Consider the following 26,431-nt stretch of genomic DNA (forward strand, 5'->3'; position numbering starts at 1 on the left):
AGTGATGTGCGGTGAGGTTTATAGCTGGTGAGGCACTGACACAGTGGTGGATTTCAATTTTTTTAGACTTGTGGACTTCACCTCCCAAAATTCCACAGCCAGGCATGCTCAGTTCCGATTTAAAGCGACAGCATTTGTTTTTCTCCATTGCGAAAAAGTTTCCTTCATTCTTTTTCTTCTCCCTCCCTCTCCTTCCTCCCTCTCTCCCTCCCTCCCCCCTCTCTCAAACAGTCATGCACACAGAGAAGTTGGATTGGACTAACTCCTTCCCTCTCTATCACTCATTCTCTCTCAAACAAACACAAACACAGAAGTTGAATTGGAGCCGATCCGAGCCTTTGATTGCAGGTGGAAGCCACGTTGCCTTTTCAAACTTGTAATCAGTGAAGGTGGGCTTGTATAGTTTTATTCAGCTGTTTGTGTGTGTGTGTGTGTGTGTGTGTGTGTGTTTGAAAAGGCAATGCGGCTCTGCCTGCAATCAAACTACACTCGGGGAGGGATCTACACTTGAGGATGAAGTTTGAATTCCTCCCGCTCCCTCCGACCCACACGTACCTTTTCCAGCTGTTTCAGAGAGGATTTCAACTCTGCTCTTGCCTGCCATCATGAAAAGAAAAAAAATGTAAAAGGAAAAAGGCAAGAGCTGAGGTCAGACTGAGCTAATTGCCGCCAGAGTCACCGTGGATGACTCTGCTTAGTGCTTAACTGTTTAAAAAAGCCTCTAAAAAGCGCCCTCTACAGGAGGAGGCAGGAGAACAACGTGCCTCACCTATGTCAGGAATTTTTAGGCTTTTAACCCTTGCTTAACTCTGCTCAAGTGATCATAAAAAGACTAAAGTCAGACTAGATGAGGCACGTGGTTCTCCTGCCTCCTCCTGTAGAGGGCGCTTTTTAGAGGCTTTTTAAAACAGCTAAGCATCTTAAATACAAACTTCACAATATTCACAAACTTAAATTGGGATTAATGAGCAATCAGTGTAGAGTATGAGTCACTGAATGTTATAAAGCAACCTGCTTGTTAAACATTCAGTCGTAAAACTGAATTATATTATATTTATTCAAAAATTAAGAACAAAATTAAATCCTACAATTATTTTTTCAAGATATTTGGGGTTTTATTCTTATATTAATAACAAAAAGAATGTTATTAAATTCTGCTTTATTTTTGAGATCCTGTTTATCCAAAGGAAAACTTGTAAATTTGTTTGGTATCAGAGTTCCTTATATAGTGTATGTCTGCATTGGTTCACACCAGCCTGTAATCATGGTGTTTTTTATGGAAATATCTTAGCATGGAACACTTGCTTATCTTTTGGAATATATGAGAGGATTTGCCAAGCTGTTTTCAGTCTATTCAAACATATTATTTACTAGTATACATGATCCTCCATTGCCCATTTGTTGAGGAACATGAAATATAGGCATTCAAATGCACATTATTTTTATTTTCCTGCACAATATTTTCTAATATCAGTTTCTTCATGCATTTTTTAAAATGTTCATAATGTGTGCTCTTTTCTGGATCATGAGATCAGTCACTTATATCCTGCCCATTTCTTGTTTGGATTACCACAATGTTCTGTATGCATACTCGAAGAGTATGCTCATATTTGTGACCCTGAGAGGTTTACGATTAAAACATAAACAGTATCAAAAATCACATAATAAAATAAACATACAAACTATACAAAACATTAAAACAATTAGAACCATGCAGTTCGGTCATCAGGAGAGCACAGTTGTTCATAAATAGGACAACTATTTTCATTCTGATGCTTATTTGTATATATTCTTATAGAATTGTCTCCTTGTATATGGGTCAAAACTGCAGATTTTAAGTTAAGGTTGAAAGTGATTTGCAATATTTCAGTTTGCTTTCCATGTTCAGTGTGAGACCAAATAAGCTCCATACTATATTATCAGACAGTTAAAAAAACACAACCCTGGTCTCCTTGAAGTTAACAGCACTTATTATTATTATTATTTTGACTGCAATTAGCAGACTGTGGAGAAGAAAGGCTGATGGTAGTGGATTAGAAGAAAGGCTAACTCTGATTGATCAGAGTTAGCATAATGTGAAAGGACTAACCTCTTGACAAGCCATAATGTAAACTTCAAACAAAGGAGTTGCTGCACTTTATTTTACTAGCCCTTCAGATCTGGTTGCCAAAAATGCTTTGGAGAAAGCAGAAACAGATATATAGCACAAATCTGTAGCATCTTAAAGTAACTATGCATTTTCCCAGGATCCACAGGAAAAGCAGTTTTTGTGTGAAGCATTTTTTGAAGATTAAATTTTATGTGCTACACAACTATTTTCACTATTACATTATTTTTACTATTATTTGCTATTGTTGGTACAGGCTAGCACTGGGAGCAGGGCACGGATGTCATAACATCGTAAAGATGACCAGGGTGATTCTCTCCCCCCACCCCAGTGGTGTTTTTAATGGAGTAATTTGGTATCCCCAAACAGTTTAACATATAATAAGCACTGAATGCATATACATATTTCCTCTTATGGCTACAAATTTTGAGAGTTGTACCTGACAGGCTGTTGCCAACAGGTTATCTGCTCTTAGATAAATTTAAAGTACACTAAAAATGTACAGCAAGTTGAAATAAAGTACTAGATATTTGAAGGATACTTAAAGGAATTTTAAAACATATTTAAATGAATTATTTTTAGAACAGTCGAACTTTACTTGTAATGTCTCTTAGGCTACACAAAATCATTTGGCCATATCCTGATTGTTTTGAGTTTTCTGTTGGAAGACTGCATTCTTTTCAGCGTGACATTATATATGTTGGAGAGCCAGTGTGGTTTGTTCTTAATATATCCAGCTAGAATAAGGGTGTCAAACTCAAGGCCCGGGGGCAGATCCGACCCATGGGGTACTTAGATCTGACCTGTAGGGTCACCCTGGAAACAGCGAAGGATCGATCCATGGTGCATCTGCCAGTGAAAATGTGCTCCTGAGCTCTGTTTTTGAATGCCACAGCCTCCTGCAGCCCTCTGCCAGTGAAAATAGAGCCCATTTTCACCGGCAGAGGGTTGTAGGAGGCCATGACAAGCAAAAACAGGGCTCGGGAGCCCGTTTTCACTGGCAGAGGGTTTCAGGAGGCCGTGGCAGCTGAAAATAGAGCTTGGGAGCCCATTTTCACTGGCAGAAGCACTATGGGCCACCACAGATGCCCCTCGACATGAATGACGTTTAGCTGGCATGCCCACCAGGGCCATGCCCACCCCGGCCCCCCAAGGTCAAACACAAACCTGATGGTGCATTCAATGAAATCGAGTTTGACACCCTTGAGCTAGAAAGTGGGACACTGTGAGTTCTAGTCCAGTCTTGCGCACAAACCCAGCTGGGTGATTCTCTCTTAGCCCTAATAAATAGGAAATTGCAAAATCTGAAAATTCAAGAAAATTGCAGTGGCTTGTCCAAGCAGTTGCCACAATTTGAAAGCATAAGTGTTATAAATGTTACTCTTGAACATGATTAATTTTTCCAAAGATCATCTTTGAATCCTTTGTTTTCTTGGCAGTACACATTTTGAGGTATTTAAATCTAATACAGGTGATGCTGAAAAGCAATTTATGCAACAATCTCTTCAGCCAAACTATGTGAGAATAAGGAATATAAAAAATATACTCCAAAACAGGTGTTTTACCATAGCACCAAATATGTTGTTTTAAGCATAATTTGAAATTGTTTCCACTGAGAAATGAGTCTGAGGCATTGGTTTCAAGTTGGTGTGTGTATTTTTTCTTTTTCATTTAAAAGATAGTGGAATTATTGTTGGCTGAGTTTTCTGCAGGCAAATATTTTAAGACATTGTTGACAGGAGTAATCTTATTATAGAAAGGAGTTTAATCTGAAAGGAATTCATTATGTTATTTAAGTTCTTACGATGTGTTCCTAATTTTGGTGGTTTAAAACTAAAACTAAAATCTGTTGTGGTTTTGGGAAAAGGAAGTTGTGGTATTTGTACAGTTCAGCTAATCAATAATTGAAGTTTATGCATAGAACAACTCTTTTCAAAGGAGCCTAAAATAGTTTGTAGTACTTTTGTGAGCTCATGGTTTACTCGATCCCATTTCTTGAACTTCTTGTTTAACTGGTGATGTGAAACTACCTTTCCAAATTTATTTAGCATGCAATAATTAAGTTATAGTAGCATTCTTTCTTTATAACCAGTCCACTGCACTTAAATAGATTGTAACAGCTGTTTATTCCAGAATTTGAAATTCTGTGGGTGCTCTTGGCATAAATCTTGCAGGCATTTGAGCCTCTCAGTTCAGTTCTATTTGTCTTGACATTAACTTTGAAGAGGCCCAGTGACGTTTTGGGGCTATCTATATTAGAACTCTGTTATTATACTTCAATATTTTTTTCAGTTGCTTGGAGTTAAACATTTATGTTGCAGGGACTTCATAAAAAATACTTCAGACATTTAAAGTTATTTTTTCTTTTTTTTTTCTAGAAGGGTTAAAATATTACAACATTATTATACAATCTGTTATATTGCTGCTTCTCTTGCATTAGAATTCTTGACAAATCTGTATTTCTTTTAAAAAATGGGCTTATTAATTTTGTATAGCATTTAGTATCTGCTTAATTCTGGGATTGCTTTTGAATATTTTAAAAGTATATTTTTATTTAAACTTAAGCTCATGTTCTTTTCCCAGTCTATAATGTTTCTGTGATAGTAGCTTCATATCAACTTCAATTTCTTGCCTTGGTTATAAAGATGTTATGACATTTGAAAACAATATTATTTTTAATAATAATTTACTTGATACAGCATTGCATAAAAACTCAGTTACCATATTCACTTGCAGCAAAATTGATAAGCTGCTGATTATGAATAATGATGTATCTTATTAAATATCCCATCAGTTAGCCAGAAGAGAATGGGTAAATACTCCATTAGAACTTTAAGCTGATCAGGGTGTGAAGAAAATACTTTTTGTATTCAATATTTTCTTTATTGTGGGTGTGGATATGCTTGTCCCATTAGTATTAAAATATTATTATAAATATTATTTTCTAGATGAAGCCTTAGAAGATTTAAAATCCCAGAAGAAAAAAATAGTAAGTCTCTATATAAATATGTTACTTGAAATTGTATCTCATGTTTTATAAAACATTCACTTGGTTGCAGATATTCTTAAAGGATATGTGAAATGCAGTTAATATGTTCAGCTGATTGAGCTGTTATTATCAACTGAACATGGAGGGAGAAAAATATCTTCTAATCCACAATATATTTTGATGGACATTCATCAACAGGATTGGAGTAGTGGGATAGAGACTGTACCATTTTTGTATTTGTGATTATTTAAGTTTTATTACAATCAATATAATTTTAATAAGATTTCTTTATCTGATTATTTGTGCATTTTTGGCATATCTCCATTGAAAGTTGTGTCAGTGACAAGTCAATTGTCAAGTACCAGGGAAATCAGAAGATCCAGGCAGTTCAAATGTGCATAAAGATTTATTGTAAACATTACATAAATCTACATTAATTTGAACTATTAACCATCAAGGGAAATTAGCAGGAGTTTAAGAATAGAAAGGAATTCAAGATGGGCTGGACTTAGATCTCTTGTGGGCATGAATGACTAATGATGCATTTGACTCCTCCCTCGGTCTCAGCCTGGTCATCTCCTACATCAATTGTGACATATTTCTGTGAGAATAAAGTCTTGATCTGGAGCTGTTTGTTCTTTATTCTTTAATGTTTATTTAAATGAATAATAAGTTATACAAATTTACCAACTTTTTTTCTAATGTATTCAGCAAATCATGTTTGTATTAGTAGCTTAGCAAGATTTTGCCTTCAGAAGTGGTTAATGTTGGTTATAGTCAAGGAGATGTGAACAAAAAAAAAAGAATAGTAAGCTCTTACATTTTATAAGTTGTTATAAATCCATGAGATAAAGACTAAATTACACCTATCATTGCCAAATTAGATCATTATCATCCAGAATTTAGTCTGAGATAAAAATGCCAGCCTGTGGTGTCATGGGCCTGACAGAGAGAAAGAATAGGGAGTTAATCTCTTCCAGGTCTGTCTTCCATGTGCAATACAGTAGGTTTGGTGGATAGGGAGGAGAATAGCAACTGTTTAGCCAGTTCCATTGTCCCATTTAATGGAGAATTTGAGCAGAGTGAACCAGAAGGAGCAACAGCTTGAGTGTAAATAGCGGCAAATTTAGAATGAATTGCATTGAACATGAAATAAAACACATTTGGAGCAACATCCTGTAGTGTGGCTACAGCTAAGAATGCGTACTTCGTAGATTCACTGTATATATTTGTGAAGTAAGTTTGTATTGCTTTTTCATACTGAGGCATCTATTCTATGAGGATGTGAGAAAGGGAAAGACAGAGGAGTTAATGAATTGGTATGTGCAATCTGTAGCATTCCTTGTGGATGAAGTAACTTGGATAGCCTTAACTCCACCTTAACCTGAATTCCAGTGTTGAAATAAAGTGGGAGGATACAGCAATAACCAGTGCTTAACCTATTGTTTTGTATTATTTCTAGCTAATAGACTCAAAGTTGTAGACAAGTGTCTAAAAAAATGAGGGCTGCAACTTTCTTGGATAAGCTTGCCCTTCCCAACTCCATTGCTTCCTGGAGAAGAGTGGGTTTATCCATCCTTATCTCAAGGAGACAGTAATAAAACTGTCACTTAATATATATTCCATTGGCAGATTTTACTTTGCTAGTTGTTGCCATCTATGGGGGCGGTGCTCATCTCAATTTCAAGGGTCATTTCTGCTGTCATATGGCCAGCATGACGTCACAGAGTGCTGTTACCTTCCTGCTGAAGTGATCCCTATTTATTTACTTGTATTTGCACGTTTTTGAACTTTTAGATGGACAGAAGCTAGGGTGAGGACAGGAGCTCACCCTGTCGTGTATTGTTTGGGTTTTGAACCTGGGCTGTGTCCTTTCCAGACAACTGCTGAGCCATTGTGTCATCTTAGGTACTATTAGCAAGTCCCAAATATATGTTAGAGATTCCTGCAGGTGATTTATGGCAAACCTCTGAATACTTTTAAATAAATGTGTGAGATTGGCGTTAACTTGAAGAGTGAATATACCGTAGTACCCAATAACATATTCTTGTGCAATTCCTCACTTGACATAGCCAGATGCATATATTTTAATTAGCAGATATAAAACTCAAGTCACTAATGAGTTAATAATTAGTATCTTTAAAAGTAACCAGAATGATTTTCTTCATTTATAATTTGTTGTGTACTTGCTGTTTTTACATCCTCTTTCTTCTTCATGCCCAGCAAATAAGCACCCTGTGTCAACTCTAATTTCATACTTTTCTCTACCTTCGATTGTTTTCTGTGCTTTGTCACAGCTTGATTAATATTTTGTTATCTATTACTTTTCTTTTTAAAATTATATATCATTTTTATTCAAAAAATAATTTCAGTAATATAATCTAATTCAAAGTAAATTAAAAGGGGTAATGTCATGAATTAAGGCAAATATATGTATCCAAGGATAATGTTGCAAGATCCAAACTGAGTTGATCACCAGGATTAGAGGTTTAGTCTTTCTGTCTTGTGCTGGAGCCCATCCTTGGGGAACATCTCTCTTTCCAAAATGGATGCAATGGGCTGCTCTATGCATAATATTTATGTGGAGCCTGGTTGTGCGTGGATTTTAGTTGTTAATTGGGGGATTGTTGGCCAGTTATTAAGTTGTTGATTGTTGTTTCCTTATGCTGCGCTGCCCTCAGTTCCTAAATTCCTGGTAAACTGATTTAAATCAGCACTCCTGTTGACTGGCAAGGGGCCCCATTTCCCCAGTTTCAATCATTAAGGGCAGGTTTCTCTCCCCCCCTTCCATCATCAGAAGAATGTAAAATGTAAGAAGTGCAATACCTTCCAGGTTGCAGATAATTTCTTCCATAATGCATCCCTTTAAGCAAATCCATAAGAATCAACTTTTCAGTCCTACTGTCAGCAAGGTGTCTGTAAAAAGTTATCAAAATTTCATTAAAATGACTTATTTTAGCTTTAAAAACCAACTTTATAGTCCTGTGATTTACTTCCAAAAATATTAATCTTAGTTCATTCGAATATTGTCATAGGAATTGATCTCTCTTCAATTCTTTTTTTTTTGTCCCATTGCATAGGGGACAATTACTCACTATTAAGCCTCTTTTGTAAATCCAATGAAAAGACCCAGATCATTCTACTGGTTTATCACTTGCATTTCCCCTTTAATTTTTAAAGCCAGTTCATTTGAATATCCAGTAAAGAATTTTTGAATGGGTTATTATTTTGGCCTACCACTTTAAATATCTTTGTAATCTTATAATTCCCATCTTTTAAAATCCAATATTTCTAATTTCTGCATTAACCAAAAATGTTTCATCTGTAATTCCGTTCTTAGCATCATTTAAACTTAGTGTATCTATAAAAGCCAAGATTATTACTATTTTTGTTATTGTTTACTAATTTCTGCTTCTATTCTTGGAAGTCTTTAATATAATAGTTCAGAAGTTATAGTGTTTTGTGTCATTTTATAAATCTCAATCTGAATCCAAATCAATTTTTTTTTAGTTTTTTCTAACATCCATTTTAAATAATAAAGCCTCTAATCTCTGTTATGATTTACAGTAAACAAAACAATTCTGCTTTCCATTCAAAAGCTATTTATTTTATATAGTTTATATAGTTCTACAATAAATCTTATAGTTTCAATATTCCAAATTTGTCTGGATCTTTAATTTATTTATAAATTACTCTTGGTTCAAAAGCTTATTTAGTCCTTTGCCATTTATTTCAAATTCTTTCTTAAACTTGTAATTAATTTTCTTTTGCTCAGAGATGAAGATAGACTCATCAGGTGGCTTTTTAAACTTATTGTTCTGAAGATCTCTGGTAGCTTCATAGTAACGTATTTTTCAAAGTATAAGACGCACCAAGATTTTGAAGAGGCAAATGAAAAAAAAAGTTTTTGCACTCTGCAGACCTCCCAAAAACGGTCCATTTTTCACGAAAATGAACCCATTTTTTTTCAAAAAAGGGGCATGACTAGCCTTTAGGAGGCTTGTAGAGTACTCCTCAGGGGTGGCGGGGCTCAAAAACGAGCAAAAAATGGCCCATTTTTTTGTCAAAAAAATGGCATGCATAGCCTTTAGGAGGCTTATAGAGTGCTCTTGGGGCTGGGAGGGGGCAAAATTGAGCAAAACATGGCATTTTACAACCTTTTTTGCCACAGTTGTTAAGTGAGGCTATCCAAGGCCTTATGTAAGGATGTGCAGATCTTTTCACATGCATTTTTAAATTAGGGACAATAAGGTGATTACAAAAGACACTAAAATACATTGGAGGGAGTGTGCATACTTAAAAAAGACATTAAAAATACATTGGGGGGAATAAAAGAAAAGAAACAAAGTGGATAAATAAGCTTCTACCCAGATTATCTGTTTCCATAATGCCTGTCAAATATTTTGAGAAGCCTTAAGAAATTTGATGGTTAGATAAATATAGGTGTCACTTTATATTTGTGACTTCTGATTGTATGGCCTTTTAAGAGGATTAGAGAAACAGTTAGTATAGCCTTTGATAAGAGGTTTTGAAAGGGCAAAAATGTTTTGTGGAAACATTCTCAGTAACTTATAAGAATAAAACCTATGTTAAAAGGTCAAGGAAAATAACAGTATGTGAGCCAATGAATTTTGTATGACCTTTCTTATGTACTGTAGGATTTGACTTCCAAGAAACACTTGCACATACTGGCTAACTTGAGCAATGTGTTCCTTTCTTTAAATAAATGTTACACTTTGGCATTGGCCAAGAGCTCCACTGGGTTGCATGCAATAGCTGTCCAGTGCTTATCTCGAGGTAATGTCTAGAATCCTTTTCTGCTTTCTCCTACCCCACATATGTTTGATGCCATCAAAGCTAATAAGGCCAGCTATATCTTTGGCAATACATGTTCAACATAATGCCAGATTTTAAAAAATGTGTCCATATAGGAAATTATAAAGGGACGTGGTGACTCCGTGGCTAAGACGCTGACCTTGTCAATAAGAAAGGTTGGCAGTTCAGCGGTTTGAATCCCTAGTGCTATGTAACGGAGTAATCTCCTGTTATTTGTCCCAACTTCTGCCAACCTAGCAGTTCGAAAGCATGTAAAAATGCAAGTAGAAAAATAGGGACCACCTTTGGTGGGAAGGTAACAGTGTTCCATGCACCTTCATCATTTAGTCATGCTGGCCACATGACCACTAAGCGTCTTAGTGCTGGCTCTTTGGCTTTGAAATGGAGGTGAGCATCACCCCTTAGTGTCAGAAACGACTAGCACATATGTGTGAGGGGAACCTTTACCTTAACTTTATAGGAAGTTATATTTTTTCTGAAGACAAAATCCATTCTTGCACACAATGTAATTCTACTTGCATGGAAAGAAAAGGAAAGGAGAAAGTTAAAAATACGGTCCAGGGGTTTGCAGGAAAAAGAGAAATTGGCAGAACTTACCTAGTGAAGAGCCTCATTCTACGTGACCCGTCAAAAGTGCGGACGACAAAAGCGCGATCGACAAAATCGCGCCTTTGACGTCATCACAGCGCGACGAAAAAGATCGAAAAATTCAAATAAAAATTAATAAAAATTAAATTAAAGCAAGCCGATTCACATAAAGGTAAGGGTTAGGTTTAGGGTTAGGGTTAGGGTTAGGGTTAGGTTAAGGGTTAGGGTTAGCTTTAGAGCGTTAGCGTTAGCGTTAGGGTTAGGTTAAGGGTTAGCGTTAGGTTTTTCGTTACTTTAACGGTTAGGTTTAGGGTTAGGTTTAGGGTTAGGTTAAGGGTTAGGTTTAGGGTTAGGTTTAGGGTTAGGTTTGGGGGGCTTAGGGTAAGGTTTTCGCTTTATTTTTACATTTTTCGAACTTTTTCGTCGCGCTGTGATGACGTCACAGTGCGCTTTTGTCGAGCGCGATTTTGTCCTACGCGCTTTTGTGGTGGAACCTCATTCTATTCTATCAATAGAAATAGCACTTCTGTTGGTAAACATTCAAGCTCTAACCTACAGTTAGTTGTTAATAATCTAGAGTTCATTCTAATGTTGAGATGCTTAGTGGGGTGAGAAATATAGTTATATATAATTCTTCACCAGACCTTTCAGCAATGAATACTACTTGAATGGCTTTTATTTATATTTGTCTTTGTGTTTTTTAAATTAATGTTATTTTTATGAAGTTCCAGTCTACAGTTTGCTTTCTGTATTTTAATTATTCATTGAGAATCACTTTGAGATTTGGAAAATTCAGAAACAGTGTAGAAGTACATTTAGTAGTATTAACTGAAAAAGAGATGCTTGGGGAATGGTTCAGTCAGGGGGAAAAAGATAAAACAGCTGAAGTATGAGAAAGAAGTAGAATCTTTGTCTAAAACGTAACTGCAACTCATCCGTATCCATTAAACTGACATTATTCCAAAATAACCTTCCCAAACTCCAGATGGTTTGTACACTAATTCCCATTATTCACAGTTACATTTGGGAGCCATGTTAGCTGAGTTGACTTCTTGGGTATTTAAGTAACCAGGTATGTTAATTTAAAATATTGTCAAGACCTAAAAATCTGGAGTTCTTACTCTGAAGTTTTCTTTATTATATAACAAATTTGTGATCTTAGCAAACAGAGATTTATAAACTTCCATTTCAAAATGTTTTGAGCACAATATTTCATGAAATGCCCTAATTTTGAGTGCAAAATGGGCTTTCAGGCATGCTGTAAATATTTTATAATGCTCAAAACTCCCCCCCCCATTTTTTGTTGCAAATTTGCAAGTTTAAAATGAAATATTGCATGCTTGTAATTTGCACTTTATTTTTTAATTTCTAATCATGTCAGAATTCACTGGCTATCATGTGTTGAAGCAAGAACTAGTCAAAGAATAATCAGATAATCAGTTATGTTACCTAGATGTACTAATTTGCCTTGTTACAAAATCTTAAATACTGGAAGGATTTAAACCAAACTTTTGGTTTTAAATTACCCGTTGGAGAATTCTGGCATCTACAGCCATCTTCTGCAAATTGGTTGGTCTTAATAATGTAGATAATTTTTTCCTTACTCCTTTCAATGTTAGCTGCATATATTATTTGCTAAATAAATCCTTGATTCCTCCTTTGGAATACTATCCATACATAATGTTTACATTTAAATAATATAATAATGTAATATAGGGCAACTTTTCCCAGGCTAGCACCTTCCAGAAATATTAAAATTGCTAATATTGCTTTAAAGCCTACTGTTTGGGAATCCTGTGCCAATGCTCCTGGAGAGTGCTTGTTTTGATAGGAGCCTTGCCAAAGGGTATCCGGTACAGGATCATCTTTTTCAACCTGCATCTTTCCAGTCACCCTTCTACGCCCCATAACAAAATAGTTTGATCAGTGTTTACACAGAGTAATTTTGGTGCAGCAGTGAACATGAAATAATAGCTTATTTGAGTGGGAGAGGAAAAAATACTGGATGTATAAAGGGGAAGTAAATTTTAACACTGAGAAGAACCTGAGGAGAGGGGAGCCATCAAAACGCACTGTAAAATGCTTCACATTCCTTGTGTATATTAGTCATCTGTCATAATTTTAGAACACAAATATTCATAGTTAAACTTCTTCTGATGCTGGCTATTAACTGCTAAAATGATATTTTACTAGTGATTACTTTTTTAATTAAGCCCATGTATTAGCCATAAAGCTGCTTGAGTGCATTGTAAATAAAATGCTGTAATAATGAAGTGCTTTAATTACATTCCCTAAAGTATGCATAGTACTCTGTAAATTTTTTATTTAAATTTTTAACATGTTCTATTTTTTTTTCCTGAAAGGCAGTTTGAATCTAGCCGTAAAGGCTGAAGCGTTAGCCTTTAAAGTCATTTGAGCAAATTCCATGGCTGTTCTCCCAGTTAGTGAGTTTTCATGGCATTTGCAGCAAGCTAATTGCTTCTGCTAATAAATAATCTAAAATCAATGCTGACAGCAGTTAATTGGCAGAGAGACTTTATTCTGTAAAGCACTTGGCTAACGACCTCCTTTAAATTAATAGCATTAAGTGCTATGAGGAAATAAATCTGAGGAATTGCCTGTCATTTGCTTGTCATGTCTAATAACTTCCAATAATGATAGCTGATAGATTTTTGCACATTCTATTATTGAAGTTGGTGCATGTAATTATTCTCCTCATTATATGTAAACAATTAGCAATATTTGGTGTTTCCTTGCAATAAAGCTGTTGAAGACAACTAGAGGTTAGAAAATTCTTTTTGAAGCTAGATTTTGTTTCAGCTGAGTGCAGACATATGCATGTCTGTAATTGCATGTATTCCAGGGTTTCTCTGGGTCCAATCTGTGACTGGAACTGTGAGACTTCACTGCTCTAATCTCTCCCGCATTCATTTTAATGCTCTCTCTCACCTATTCTGGGGGATTCCCCAAGTTTGAGGGATGAGATTTTGGAGGAGGGAGAAGCAGGACAGTCTGTTCTGCTAACGTTATTTTGTTGTACTCTTAATTTATGCACTAAAAGAAATGCAATGCAATGTAAAATCTAAAGAGGCCAATCTTGACTAACAGAACCAAATTTTATTTTTAGCTTGAAGAAGTGATGGAAAAAGAAACATATAAGGCTGCTAAATTAATCCTTGAACGATTTGATCCAGAAGCCAAGAAGCCAAAGGTAGCGTCTGATCTCTGTACTAATTTTCTAGAAAATGCACCATAGAGAAAAACACTTTATAATATTATTATAATTGACAGGATGTTGAGCCGCCATCTGCTGGAGCATCTGCAGTTCCAAGACCTGGCCAAGGTAATAGCTCTACGAAACTACTGCTTCTCATAAGGAAAATTATATTTACACAATGTAATGTTTATTCCAAGAGGTTTTGAATAATTGGAAACATTGCTCCGTCATGAAGAAGATCTGTTCCTCAGCAAGAATTAGAGTAGGAGTGGTTCTTTGTGGATGAGTGAAGGGAGCATGGCTAAAAGAAGCAAAAGATTCCTCTCTCTCTCCAATAGGCACAATGAAGCCATGAAGTTAGTGGACACAAATATCCAAGAATGTAGGTTTTTCTGCCTGGCTTGACCCTAGATCCCAAAAGGACTCAGACTCCAGGAACAGTAAACCCTTTGGCTGCAAATAAAATGACTTAAAATCTTTTTTCTATTAGCCATTTTTTCATATGTCCATATACTTGACAAAATTGAGAAATTGTTATACACAAATATAAAGACGACTCCTGTCTTTTCGGCAGTGAAATGATATTTTAAAAAAATATTCATATACACCCGGCAAAGAAATAAGACAAAGCCGGTTGTATTTTGAAGTCATAGAGAAAATATGTTTTCATCCTGCCTTTTCCTCTAGTCATTTGAATTTTTACATTGATAATTTTCTTAAGGAGCTCTAAATAGGATGCAGAAATTTGAAAATAAGTTGGCCTGAAGTAGAATAGTTCAAGGCAGAATTTGAATTGTGTCCCAAATGATACAGAAATAATATAAATTCCTGGACCTTTGAGTGCTAATGCAGTTCTTATCTACACTAGGAACATTTTGTTCGGAGATGGTCCCTCCATAAATAATGATACTGAATTCAGAGCTACTCATTGCAGCTTTGCTGGAAGGGCAATTCTAGCTCAACTTGTATATTCCCATGGTTGTAATTCTGTATGACTTAATACTTTATCAGTAACAAATGTGCACACTGTATTCAAGTTGGAGTCTGCTGAACTATCATTTTGGTCTGGTTTTGATTCAATTGGCTGACTCCCGTCTGATCCTCAGTCACACCAACAAAATGACAAGGTCAGAGCAGAGCAATATGTTGACAGTATTTCAACACCTACTTTGGAACTCATTATCTATGGCAAATTCCTTCAGAGCCAAAGGCAGTTTTATGTATTAAGGATGATTTAACAAGCCTCCCCTTCCCTTTGAATGAGAGGTATTATGATAACGAACAACTCATTACTAACTAGGTATCTGATCTTTTTCTGCATGGACTTGAAGTTGCTGTTCAGCCCTCCCCAACAGAAATGTAACCACAGCATCTCAGGGTTCCATTATCTACTCAGAAAAATAATCCAATATTTTTCTGAAGTCAAAAATTGAAGCAACCTGTTTATTTCTACACTGATCAGGTCTGATAACCACAGGAGAATTTCGCTGTATTTGGTAGATTTTGAATAGGAGTGGGTGGGTGATAATGTTTGAATAATTATCTAGTGGTCCAAAGATCATTTGATTTATACTTGAATATAAGAGATTTGCATTTAAACATAGGTTACGTCATCTGTACACTTACTCAAAAACGCCAAGAGATACACCATTGCTTCATTGTTGTTCAGGTGAGACCCTCTTGTACAGTGGTAGGATTAAGTGCAAGAATAGATTGATCTGTTAACTTTAGTGCACTCTTCTGCTACTTTTGGAGCGCAACTTTCTTTCTCCTGCTTTGGCTAATATAAATATGTTGCCGGTTCTTGAATCACGTGGAATGCTGTTCTCTAAATTAAGTGTATGAATGTTCTGTTAGAACTTCGCCATCGGACCCCAGTGCGAGAAAATGTGCCTCCACCTGTCCCAGTTACATCAAAACAGGGATCTCCAAAAGCTATGGGTCTAGTGTCACCACCACCTTCTGGCTTGCCAAGAGACATTTCAGCACCCGGGGGACCTCCAGAGAGAACTCTGTCATCAACCTCACCGCCGAATATGTTACCGCGACATCCTGGATCCCGTACTTCCTCAATGCCTGGAATGGGTAAACAGAGCACTTAATGTTGTTTACAGTTTATATTGTTTCCTCTAGTTACCAATAAAACAGGCCATTTTCAGACAGTATGGAAATAGCATTTTGTTGGGAAATAGAAGAGCAGTTATCTGATTAAGCAGGAGTTCCATATTCAATTAGCCATAACTCTTTACAGCTGGCACCTTATGATAGCGAAGCCTATTGCTTGAGCTCGTTTAACTGTTATGGCTTCTTTGTTTAAATGGCAATAAAACTTTGCAGGATTCTGTAGTCAACAATATAGCATACCTTTTTATGTTCTTGCTTTAGGCAAGCTCCAGGCTTATATAAATCAGGTACATAAGAAAACACTTTCAGAATACGTTCAGTTTCATACAAAGCTCTGGACATATTTTTAATGCATGTTTTGACATTTATTTAAATTTTTCTTCCAAGCAAAAAATACAGCGCTGTAAAGATTAAAGCATAAAATACTCAGCAACTGAAAAGGATTTTTCCCGGTTAGCAGAACTTTCCAAAATAACAAGCTGATAACTAGGAGTTAACATCACTTAGCATCTTATTTGAAACACTTGACCTCTCAATTTAACAACTCAGAAATTTCTGTTTTGTAGATGCATCTTTTTTCAGATGTTTATATAAAACTTCACAATGAGTACTTCTCATTTATTCAACAGCATCTATAGGCTACCTCAAACTGTGTGGAATTAGGTAGCAAAAACAAATCAGTGTACAATAAAATTAAAAAATCAGAAACGTTGCAGTATTTTTTAATTAATCCATGATGATTACCCAAACCATACTAAATACCAAAAACATAGCACCAATTTTTCTTGTGTTCAGAAAGCAAGGAAGTTTGCAATTGCCCATAATTCAAGTATTCCATGGAGTTGGACTGCTGCTCAGAGAAGTCTTATCACCTGATTCATATGCTTCCTGCATTTAATGCCAGTTAATTCTCAGGGTGCCTTTGTCCATCTTTTTCTGTTTCTGAGCAATGTCCAAGTATTAAAGCATGAGGTTACTTTCCAAGATGGACGGCTGGCTCTCAACATACTCTGTACCTTGTGTTGTTGTTGTTGTTGTTGTTGTTGTTGTTATTTGCCTGTCTTGCTTTAAATTATGATCTACTTTGAGTCCTCTGTTTAATTTCAAGCTGTGTTTATGTAACATACTTCCAGTATACAGCATGCTTGATTTTCCACATGATTATCCTGGAGACAAAGTTATTAACTTTACTATACAGAGGGTGACATTGTCTAAGCCTGTCTTCCCCTACATTGCACAAACTCAGCTCCACATCTAGACATGTTTATGTTGTCAAGCTAAGTGGTAGCTGACTATATCCAAAGAAGCTAAGTTAAACAGGAATTCTTGGTTCTTTATATAGAATGCTAGAATGTAATACTACAGTGGAAAGAAATAAACTGAAAGCACTTCATGCAAGAACATTTCTCCTTGAGAAATGAGAAGATCTGAATACCAAGTTCTTGCCATCAAGAACTCCGACTATAGAAGTATTTAGATTGGGTTAATTCTTTGTTTGATTCTACTATGAATAGGAATCATTTTACTGGAGCCAATTAGCAGATGCAAGTCTGTGTATCCACGGGAATGCATTGGTGCAGTAATGGGAAAAGGAAGGAGTTGAGTCTGTGCAGAACTCTTGCAGGATAAATGAATGATTATGAACCCATGCATCAGGAAACTTTATATTTGCTTAGTTGGCACTGTTTTGGGCTGTTGCTGATTTGGAATGGGGACATTTAGTTCTTAATTTATTTTTTATTTTTTTTTGTATTTGGTGGTGGTTCCGTTCTCACAACCCCAATAATCTCATAGGTCACTACTGGTTGGCACATACTTCATAGCAGTATAAAATTATTTTAACTTTTCTAACTGAACTGTATTAATAAAAGTTCAACCATACATTTAGAGAAACTGATTATTAATAATACAATAATCATTTAATATAACAATATAAATAGGTAATGCTATAACATTATCAATCCTAAATGTAGACTGTGAATTCTTTGAAGACAGCCCAAATACACAAGTGTCTTCCAGCAAATTGGCAGTCTTGCTTCTTATTTCCCAATGATTTTTCCCAGCATTCAGTACTAATTTTGCTGTGTGTGTGTGTGTGTGTGTGTGTGTGTGTGTGTGAAAAACAAATTGCTGCCCTACTATAAAATTATTTTTTGATTTGAATTTTAAAAAATCAAGCTCTGCCATAAGCAAGTGATAGAAGTTTTCCCCATTTCTCTGACTTGATGTACTGATCCTGTGATCCATCTAATGTTTGTCTGTGATAGACAGAGGTTAACCTATGCTTTACTTTGGAGGCATCCAGCAACTGGTTCTTTCCAGGATTCCATACATGTTTGCAATTCTAATGGGTGCAGCTTATCTTCCATGGATTTGGGGCGGAGGGGGGTATATGTCAAAGATACATTTGAGGCAGGCAAGAAAAAACCTTAAATGGAAGGGAATTGTTGATAATGTTGCTGGGTGGAATCTTTTGGTCTTTACTTTGTATGGGTACCTTCAGATGTCTCTAGCAGACAGATGTAAGACTTAAAACAATGGAGGGAAGAAACAATGCACTCTTCCTTTTTTTTAAATGACCCATCTCCATTAATGGTAATCATTGTTAATGATAATTGTTAAATGTGATCAATTTTAAGTATATCTTTTGGCAATTAGGAAATGAACACCCTCAGTTAATTCAGTTTTGTAGCTATACAATGACAATACTGGTGATGGTATTGGTACAGGAATTTCATTGATCATTAACACTATATGTAATATTTAACATAATGCATATTTGCCTGCATAAAAATAATCAGGTTTCTTGAGCTACAATTTCCTATCTTATGAGAAATAGCAGTCAAAGTCCATATGACTGCATTTAATTAGCTTTAAACTTGAAAAGATCATTCATTTTTTCATTACATTATACTTTGTGGAAGAGAATCAATTTAACATGTATTATTACAGAGCTTCCATATGTCTAAAAATTAATAACCAGCAGGTAGTTGAGAGTTTGCCAGCTTTGCAGAAATAGCCAGCCTGCCCACAATTATTGCTTTTGATGTTCCTATTAATTACCGTTGTCCATATCAGCATGAAGAATAAGAAGTGTGCTTAGATGGTTTGTTACTGTGCCAAGTAACTGGAGAGATTCTTGGGGCACATGAGCTCTTGTTTTAGGCTTCCTAATTATAGCTAGGCTTTACCTTGCAATAGGCAGTTCTAATTGAGGTTGCATTCAAAATGTGCATAATAATAATAATAATAATAATAACAACAACAACAACAACAACAACAACAGCTAATTTGTTTTTTGTTTGTTTTGTTTTGTATTCATTCTCTGCTCCTAAAAACTATTTATTTCGAAAAATATTCCTTTTTTGGCAATTGGACATTGTTGTACTCTTATTAATCTGTGTAAAATAAAATAGAGTCTTATTCAATTTGTCTAATAATTATAATAGAAATTAACATTTGCAGTTTATAGCCTTAAATTTGTTTTTTTCTATTTGTGATAGTAAAGTCTGGCAGAGTTTGGGCCTTAAGAATTCTTGTCCACAGTTCTCAGGAAGTAATTCCAAAATATATTGTAGTCTAACAGTGTCTAAGAATTGACATTGTTGCTAGACCAACTTGCAAAGGAATGTGCCTTCATAGATTTGAATGGAGAACATCACGAGGAACCTACTGGAAGAAAGTCTATCAGTATTGCTTTGCTTGTGTGATAAGAAATAGCCATGTAATTTAAACATAAATTTTTAAACATTTATTTACATGATATTTGATCTGAAGCCTGTTTCTTCTCAAGAAGTTTATGCACAACAAATTTCCATGTATTTCTCATTCAGTATCCATTGAGAAACATTCATATACAGTCACCCTAAATAGTTTGATTTTTCTGAATAAATATATTATGTGCTTGTTTGGTCAGTCTTTGGTCCATCCATCTATCCAGTTTATATTGTAGCCACTCACTTGTCAAAACTGCAATGACTGTGGTCAACTAAGATTAAAAACATCAGCTGCAAAGGAAAATTGTAAAAATAATAAGACATAAAAAACTAAAAGATACTGCCTTGGGAACTGGTCAGCTTACTCATAATTGCCACAGGCTTGTGCACCATCCTGGCTCAGTCTCTAGTTTGAAAACTATCAGGCTTCCATTTAAAACTGTGTATGTTGTATGTGTTACACTAGAGCTGGTAGTCCTTTGGGACAAGTAGTAAGGCAGATTGTGCCCCAAACCACAGTCCTTTAGAGAACAGCCCCACCTCCTACAAGGCATGGATAATAGCCATCCTTCACCTCTAAATAAGATGCTTGAGAACACTCTTGACATTACAATTTGATTATCAGAGCACAGCATGTTTTGCCAATCCTCAACAGCTGAGCCATTCTGTGGAGCATAATGGTAGCAATTGTAAATTAAGCCTCTTCCTTTCTGAATTAACATATTACACATTTTTGATACCTAATTGTTGCTTGATTTTTTTTTAAGTATTAGAGTAGGCAGATCTTGAACTGATCTAATGTACTTAAGTATATTCTTGCTTTTTAAAAAAAAACAAAAAGAGAGGACAGCTATACTTTAAATATTAAGGTATTTGTTAATGAAACATCCATTAGTGAGCTAGCCTTTCTGATTTAAAAAATCCCAAGGTTTAAAACCATCACTGCATTGGAGTGTGACACTGAAATGGAAGTTGAAAGCAGGGATTTATAAATATGCTGAGATTGTTTGTTAATATTAAAAATAATTATGTTTTATTTGACACAATAAACCAAGTTCTTCAGGCTGACTAGAAGATGAGCTGCATATTAAAATCACTAAAACAGTAGAACACAATAATAAATACTCTAGGGAGGGAAATAAAAATATATAAAAGCTACTAGTCTAATATGGGCAGTTAAAAATCAAAGTTATTTATAAAACACTTAGGAGAAGAAAAATACTTTAGTCATTAAGATTTGCCTTGGAGTAGGAGGGAATGGAGTCTTCAAGCTTAGCATCCTTCTGGATAGGCGAGAGAGAGAGCGCTCTTTGCATCCTTATGGGGATCTTGTCAATGATGGCTGGACTACCTCCTATGATAATATTGGGGAGCAATTGTTACCTGGCAGTGATTCTAATGTAGTACTGTTTAGACAGAAATAGATGCCAAAATAAAAGCATTCACCTGAGGCATGGTCAAAAGCAGTTGCAGTTCTCATGTGTAATCCAGTGCCTGAAGTGAAGTGTTTTTTCTGCTCTGAATTCTTGTTTGTTGACAGAGCTAAAGCTGACTCCTTTCTATGTAGCTTCTTCCTGTTCCAGGGGCTGTTTCCCATAATTAATGATAAGGAAGTGACCATAGGTCCATCTAGCTCAGTATTGTTGGCACTGATTGTCAGCTGCTCTTTAAGACCTTAAATTGGAACATTATCCATTCTTTCTGGAAAGGCCAGTACAGTGGGATATAATCAGGGTTCGGTTTCTGCCGCCATTACTGCCGGTTCGATGCACACGTGCAAAGCGAGCACACATGCGCTGTTGCCTGTAAATAGGACTGTGCATGCGCAGAACATTAAAAATGTCACAAATGCAAGCTGCGGTGACAGGGAACCAGTTCAGGGGTGTGGTGAGCCTGCCATCCCTACCGGTTCGGTGACCCAGACGCATTTTCCACTACTGGTTGTCCTGAACTGGTGCAAACTGGTAGCAACCCACCTCTGGATATAATGTAATTTCTAGAATATGTATGAGCCATGTGTGTGTCACATGGGCTGAAACATTTTTATTTCTAATGAAGTTATATTAGATTGAAAGCTACTTTTGTCTTCCAGGCCTTCATCCTCCAGGACCTCCGTTGGCAAGACTTATTCTTCCTCGAGAGAGGGGAGCCTTAGATAGAATTGTTGAATATTTAGTTGGAGATGGTCCACAGAACAGGTAAAATGTTGCTCATTACAATAAATGAATTTTATAGCCATGGCATGATATAGTAGCAGTCTATGTCTGCCTACTCCATTTGAAATGTCCCTGAGACTCCTTCAGTTCTTCAGTTAAATTCCTTAATTCCCTTGCCACCATGCCCATTATTGAGAATTCTGAGGATTGAGATCCAGATTTACAGAGAGCATCTAGATTGGTGCTCGGATAGACTGCACCCTGCCAAACAACAGATATTCTTACTGTGGTTTTTCTCCTTGGTTTTCTTGTCTCTTGCATAAATTAGGGAAATTAAAGAAAGCCATGTGGAATCCGGCTCCTTACGGTGTCAACCTAGATACTGTACAGATGGTTCTCACTTAACAAAACAATGGTTTAGTGATGTTTGAACGTACAATGGTGCTGAATGAGTGGCAATTACAGCTGGTCCTGGTACTTAGGGCACTTCCATTGTCTCTACGACCATGTAGTTGTAATCCAGGCATCTGGCTTGTAATTAAAATGTCACAGCATTTCATGGTCCTATGATCATCATTTGCAACCTTTCTGGCTGGTTTCTGACAAGCAAAGTCAATGGTGAAACTGGCAGGAGTGGTACATGGTAACCATGTTACGTTCTCGCTTAATGACTCACTGATTTGCATAATTATGGCAACTGGAATTTCCATCGCAAAGCAGTGCGGTTACATAACATTGTGCTTTATGACTGCACTGTTTAGTGATAAATTCCAGTTCCAGTTATCATAGTTAAGTGACAACTAACTACCTGTATACCTAGTTAGAAGTCAATGGTACTGAATTCAATTAACTTTAATTTGATTACAGCCATTGTGTGTCTTTCTAATAATATTTGTAAATAGTTTCACAGCAGTTTTTTTTAATCTGAGAAGAATAGCCCCAAATTGTAATAATATGTAACTGATGAGGCCAGATATGTCAACTATTGTTTAATATAAGCCTTTACAAAAATTAGTATTGCGGCATGAGTATGAGAGTTCAAAATAATGATACTTAAGAAACCAAATTGCAGATACCACACTAAAAATATTTAGATGGTCCCTGGAATTTGCAATTATTATTGTATATTTATAAAGAACAATCAGGCATATAAATCCAATAAACCTAAACCTAAACCTATCCAGGGTCCTATTTTGTCATCTGCAGACATGAATTAAAGGCAGGAAATGATGAGGAGGGAATGGGCACTTGAGCTTTCTTCAGATATTATACTAAATATGCAGATATTGTGGAGTGGAGTCCAGAGATCAGGTGCAATTTAGAGGACACATGGGAATAAGCATATTTCTGAATTTTAATGCTGTCTGATGTGAGACTACTTGAATTGTTAAACTGATAATTTTGGCTCTGATCCTTTCTTTAGATATGCCCTGATATGCCAGCAGTGTTTCTCACATAATGGGATGGCTTTGAAGGAAGAATTTGAATATATTGGTAAGAACAAATCTATTTAGTCCGCTATTTCAGTTCTAACCAAGGTGCACTTAGGCTTATATTTATATATCATATTGGTTTTTCCCTTAGATTAAAAACTTCATTCTGTGCTCTAAAAGTTATTGAAATTGGTTTAATTTTTTAAAAAAGCTTAAACAAAACTAATTATTCACCATGCACATAAATATTTGCTACACTGTTTGGGGGAGTAGGAGTCAAATCTATCTGGAAGGCACCTGATTGGAGGAGACAGTTTTTCTGGGACCTACAGGTATCCAAGTTGGCTGTAGAAATATAGTTTCTTATTTGTACTCTTAAGACTATTTTGGTATAAATAATTCCCTGAAATGTTTTGAAGTTTTAGCCCCTATTTTGCCAGTATTGGTGGAAAACACTAGAAATGAAACAGAGGCAGACTCCAGGGGTATATTTTAATTTTATATTAGTAATTTAAGGTAAGCAGAGCCTTCTGTAAACAGAGGGGTTAGTTTTGCTTCTTATCAGCAAACACAAATCAGCATGCAAATAATGCAGATACAGGATCTTTTGTCTTTTATGTGGATGTACCCTCCCATGTGCTCTTAGCTTTGTGAATATGTTCAAGACAATAATCAATGCATTTATGATGTTCCTGTGCTATCAAGGTACTAGAATATTTTGTTGAAATACACCCTCATTCTCTGTGCATGTACAGCCAAAATATTGACTTTTCCAACAGATTTCTTTTTCAGCTACATTGATGTAAGCTTATTAGTTTGTATCAGTTATACTCTGCATATAAATGACATATTAAATTTTATAGGCTGACATTTGCTTGCTTGCTGTAACTCTTTGGTTTGGGATAAGTGGTATTTTTCCAGGAATATATAACATAGTATTTTCCCAACTTTATCTAAAAAAACTCTTTATTTCATAAAATATTAACAGCAATGCTTGGAAACTAAAATTTAACATTTTAGAAATATTCAGAATATAGATGCATACTAAAAGATGTGTGAATCAACTTATTGTTGAGTCCATATCAATTTCAGTTTTTCCTCATTTAAAAAAAAGAGGTTCATTGTGATTGATAGAATTTATCAGACACTACTGCTTGTATGATTGAATTGATAATTTGTCCTAAAAGTATGTTGATAATCTGTAACCTGTAGTCTACAAAAATGTGTCATTTTAACTTTTAAAAGTTATTAAGTTTCAAAAAGATTACATATAATACTGTATTTCCTGAAAGGCACTGATTATAATATGTAGCATTATATATAAACAATATACAGCTATAGACAACTATCAAAAGGTAATTCTATTGTAAAAAACTACACAAAACAGAAGTTAGTAAATAATCCTAATGTTATTGTACAACTTCATGATATGCCATCATCATTATTATAAAATATATATAATACCAAGAAAGAGATCCTGGGTATTGAATCTTCCATAAAATAAATCAGTATCTTATTAAAATAAAAATAACCAGTATCTTATTAATCTCTTTAAAATATCTAATTGAAACAAGATAGATATAGTTCACATAAAGATGTTAGTTTTTATATTATTTTCATATTCATTTTGTATATAGTATACACACACAACATACACACATTCTCATCTACCTTTTAATAACAATTTTCATCTGGGCAATACATTTTGAAATGTTCTTAATCACTGAAATGGATATTTTCATGTCATGTAAATATTACATGCAGTCTATTTTGATTTCCCCAAATAGGTAATTTTTGAGCATAATTTTTAGCTTGGAAACAAGTTCAGATGGATACTTGCAGATTCAATTTATGTTCTGAATTTTTGCAGAACAGACTACTTGAAGAGAAATCTATTACAGGTGATTCCCACATGCCTAGTATAAATACCCCCACAAACACTCAGATTTGAATCTAAACCTAAAACTATAAAGTTACAGAATGTGAATACATTATCTGTTGTCTTCAAGATCTGATTTTGCTCTTCTTTAATCAAGAAGACAAAACAGATTAGTTTTTCTTCAGTAGACAACATTTCAAGCCATTAAAAAAACGCAGATCTTTTGTTGACTCAGTTTTTATGTGAGCAATATAAATATAGCAGTAGATGTGTTGATGAAGAATGTTGACTTACTAATTTAAGTCATCTTAAAATAACTTCATATAATGATCTTTTACCCTCGTGTCTTTATTGTCTGATATTGTCTCAAGAGATCACATAAATTCCCTTTCTACCACATCCAGTTGAAAGTTAACATATAAAGATTGATCAGTGCAATTGTCCTACAAAGTAGCTTTTACTGTTTAAGTCTTAAAATTTTCAAGCTGTGGGGAAAACCCCTATTAGGTAGATTGCCATCTTTTCCCCCCTTGAAGCTCAAAATACAGGCAACAGTAATCAGTATACATTTGGGAGGTAAGCTAGAAACAGAATAGGGTTTTCTGAATGAAGTAGAGGTTATTTCTTGGGACAAAAAGCACCAGGCCTCTAATCAAGCCATTTGTCCTCTTCATCACTATGCTTCTGTCATCAAGATGGCTCCCTCTGCTTATTATCATTCCTATTTTACTCTTTTCCTCTTATTTGCAGAGCTTTAACGAGAAGAGATGCATAACTTTTAAATTTAAAGATTAGTTAAATTGTAACTGCTTACCTATTTCTTCCCTCTGTTGGGACTACAGCCAACGACTAGCAGAGAATACTGATAAAAGAATCTTTACTAAGTCAATATTTCAGTAGATAGATGGCGTATTAAAGAGGTGGCCTCCAGACATATGGCTGTGCTCATTTTCTATACAAATGGCTTAGCATAGGCAAACCGGTTAAAACAGTAGGTAAAAGTGGCCCCAAAGCTGCTTTAAGATTCATTTGCCCTTCTTTTCATTCTCATTCATGGAATCCATACCCTTCAGTTGGGCAAAATTGGAAGGTATCGAGCAACAATTATTGAACCAAAATAACTCAGATTGGCTAACTTACAGAATGCTGGAATCCCACAACTCCTATGGAAAAGAAACTTGCGAAAGTTGTGGTCCCTTTAGTGCCACCACTGCTTCTGGCTACACTTCTTAGACGTCTAGGTTGCATGGTACAAGGTAAGATGGCAGGACTGTATGCCTGACCATCTTTCCTACCTCCCTCGGTCCCTGCACGCAGTTGGATGGTGGCAAGATCTGACAGGCAAATTGTCTATTTTGGAACTGAGGAGGAAATTTGAAATATCTT

The 26,431-nt window shown here is 35.5% G+C and overlaps 1 protein-coding gene across 6 annotated transcripts in view; it reads left to right on the plus strand.

Annotated features, from left to right (window-relative positions):
• Nucleotides 1-26,431, plus strand: part of LNPK (lunapark, ER junction formation factor) — a 60,844-nt gene that overhangs the window by 21,013 nt on the left and 13,400 nt on the right. For all 6 annotated transcript variants that reach the window (XM_087708733.1, XM_087708747.1, XM_087708725.1 and 3 more), the window contains exons 6-11: nucleotides 5,056-5,096; nucleotides 13,648-13,731; nucleotides 13,812-13,863; nucleotides 15,595-15,822; nucleotides 21,670-21,775; nucleotides 23,157-23,227. In XM_087708733.1, the coding sequence (XP_087564859.1) occupies nucleotides 5,056-5,096; nucleotides 13,648-13,731; nucleotides 13,812-13,863; nucleotides 15,595-15,822; nucleotides 21,670-21,775; nucleotides 23,157-23,227 (582 nt within the window). The remainder of the gene's footprint in view (nucleotides 1-5,055; nucleotides 5,097-13,647; nucleotides 13,732-13,811; nucleotides 13,864-15,594; nucleotides 15,823-21,669; nucleotides 21,776-23,156; nucleotides 23,228-26,431) is intronic.

The sequence above is a fragment of the Thamnophis sirtalis genome, unplaced genomic scaffold (assembly GCF_051295495.1).
Source record: "Thamnophis sirtalis isolate CommonGarterSnake01/CBP01778 unplaced genomic scaffold, rThaSir2_p1.2 scaffold_1, whole genome shotgun sequence".
Lineage (NCBI taxonomy): Eukaryota > Metazoa > Chordata > Lepidosauria > Squamata > Natricidae > Thamnophis > Thamnophis sirtalis.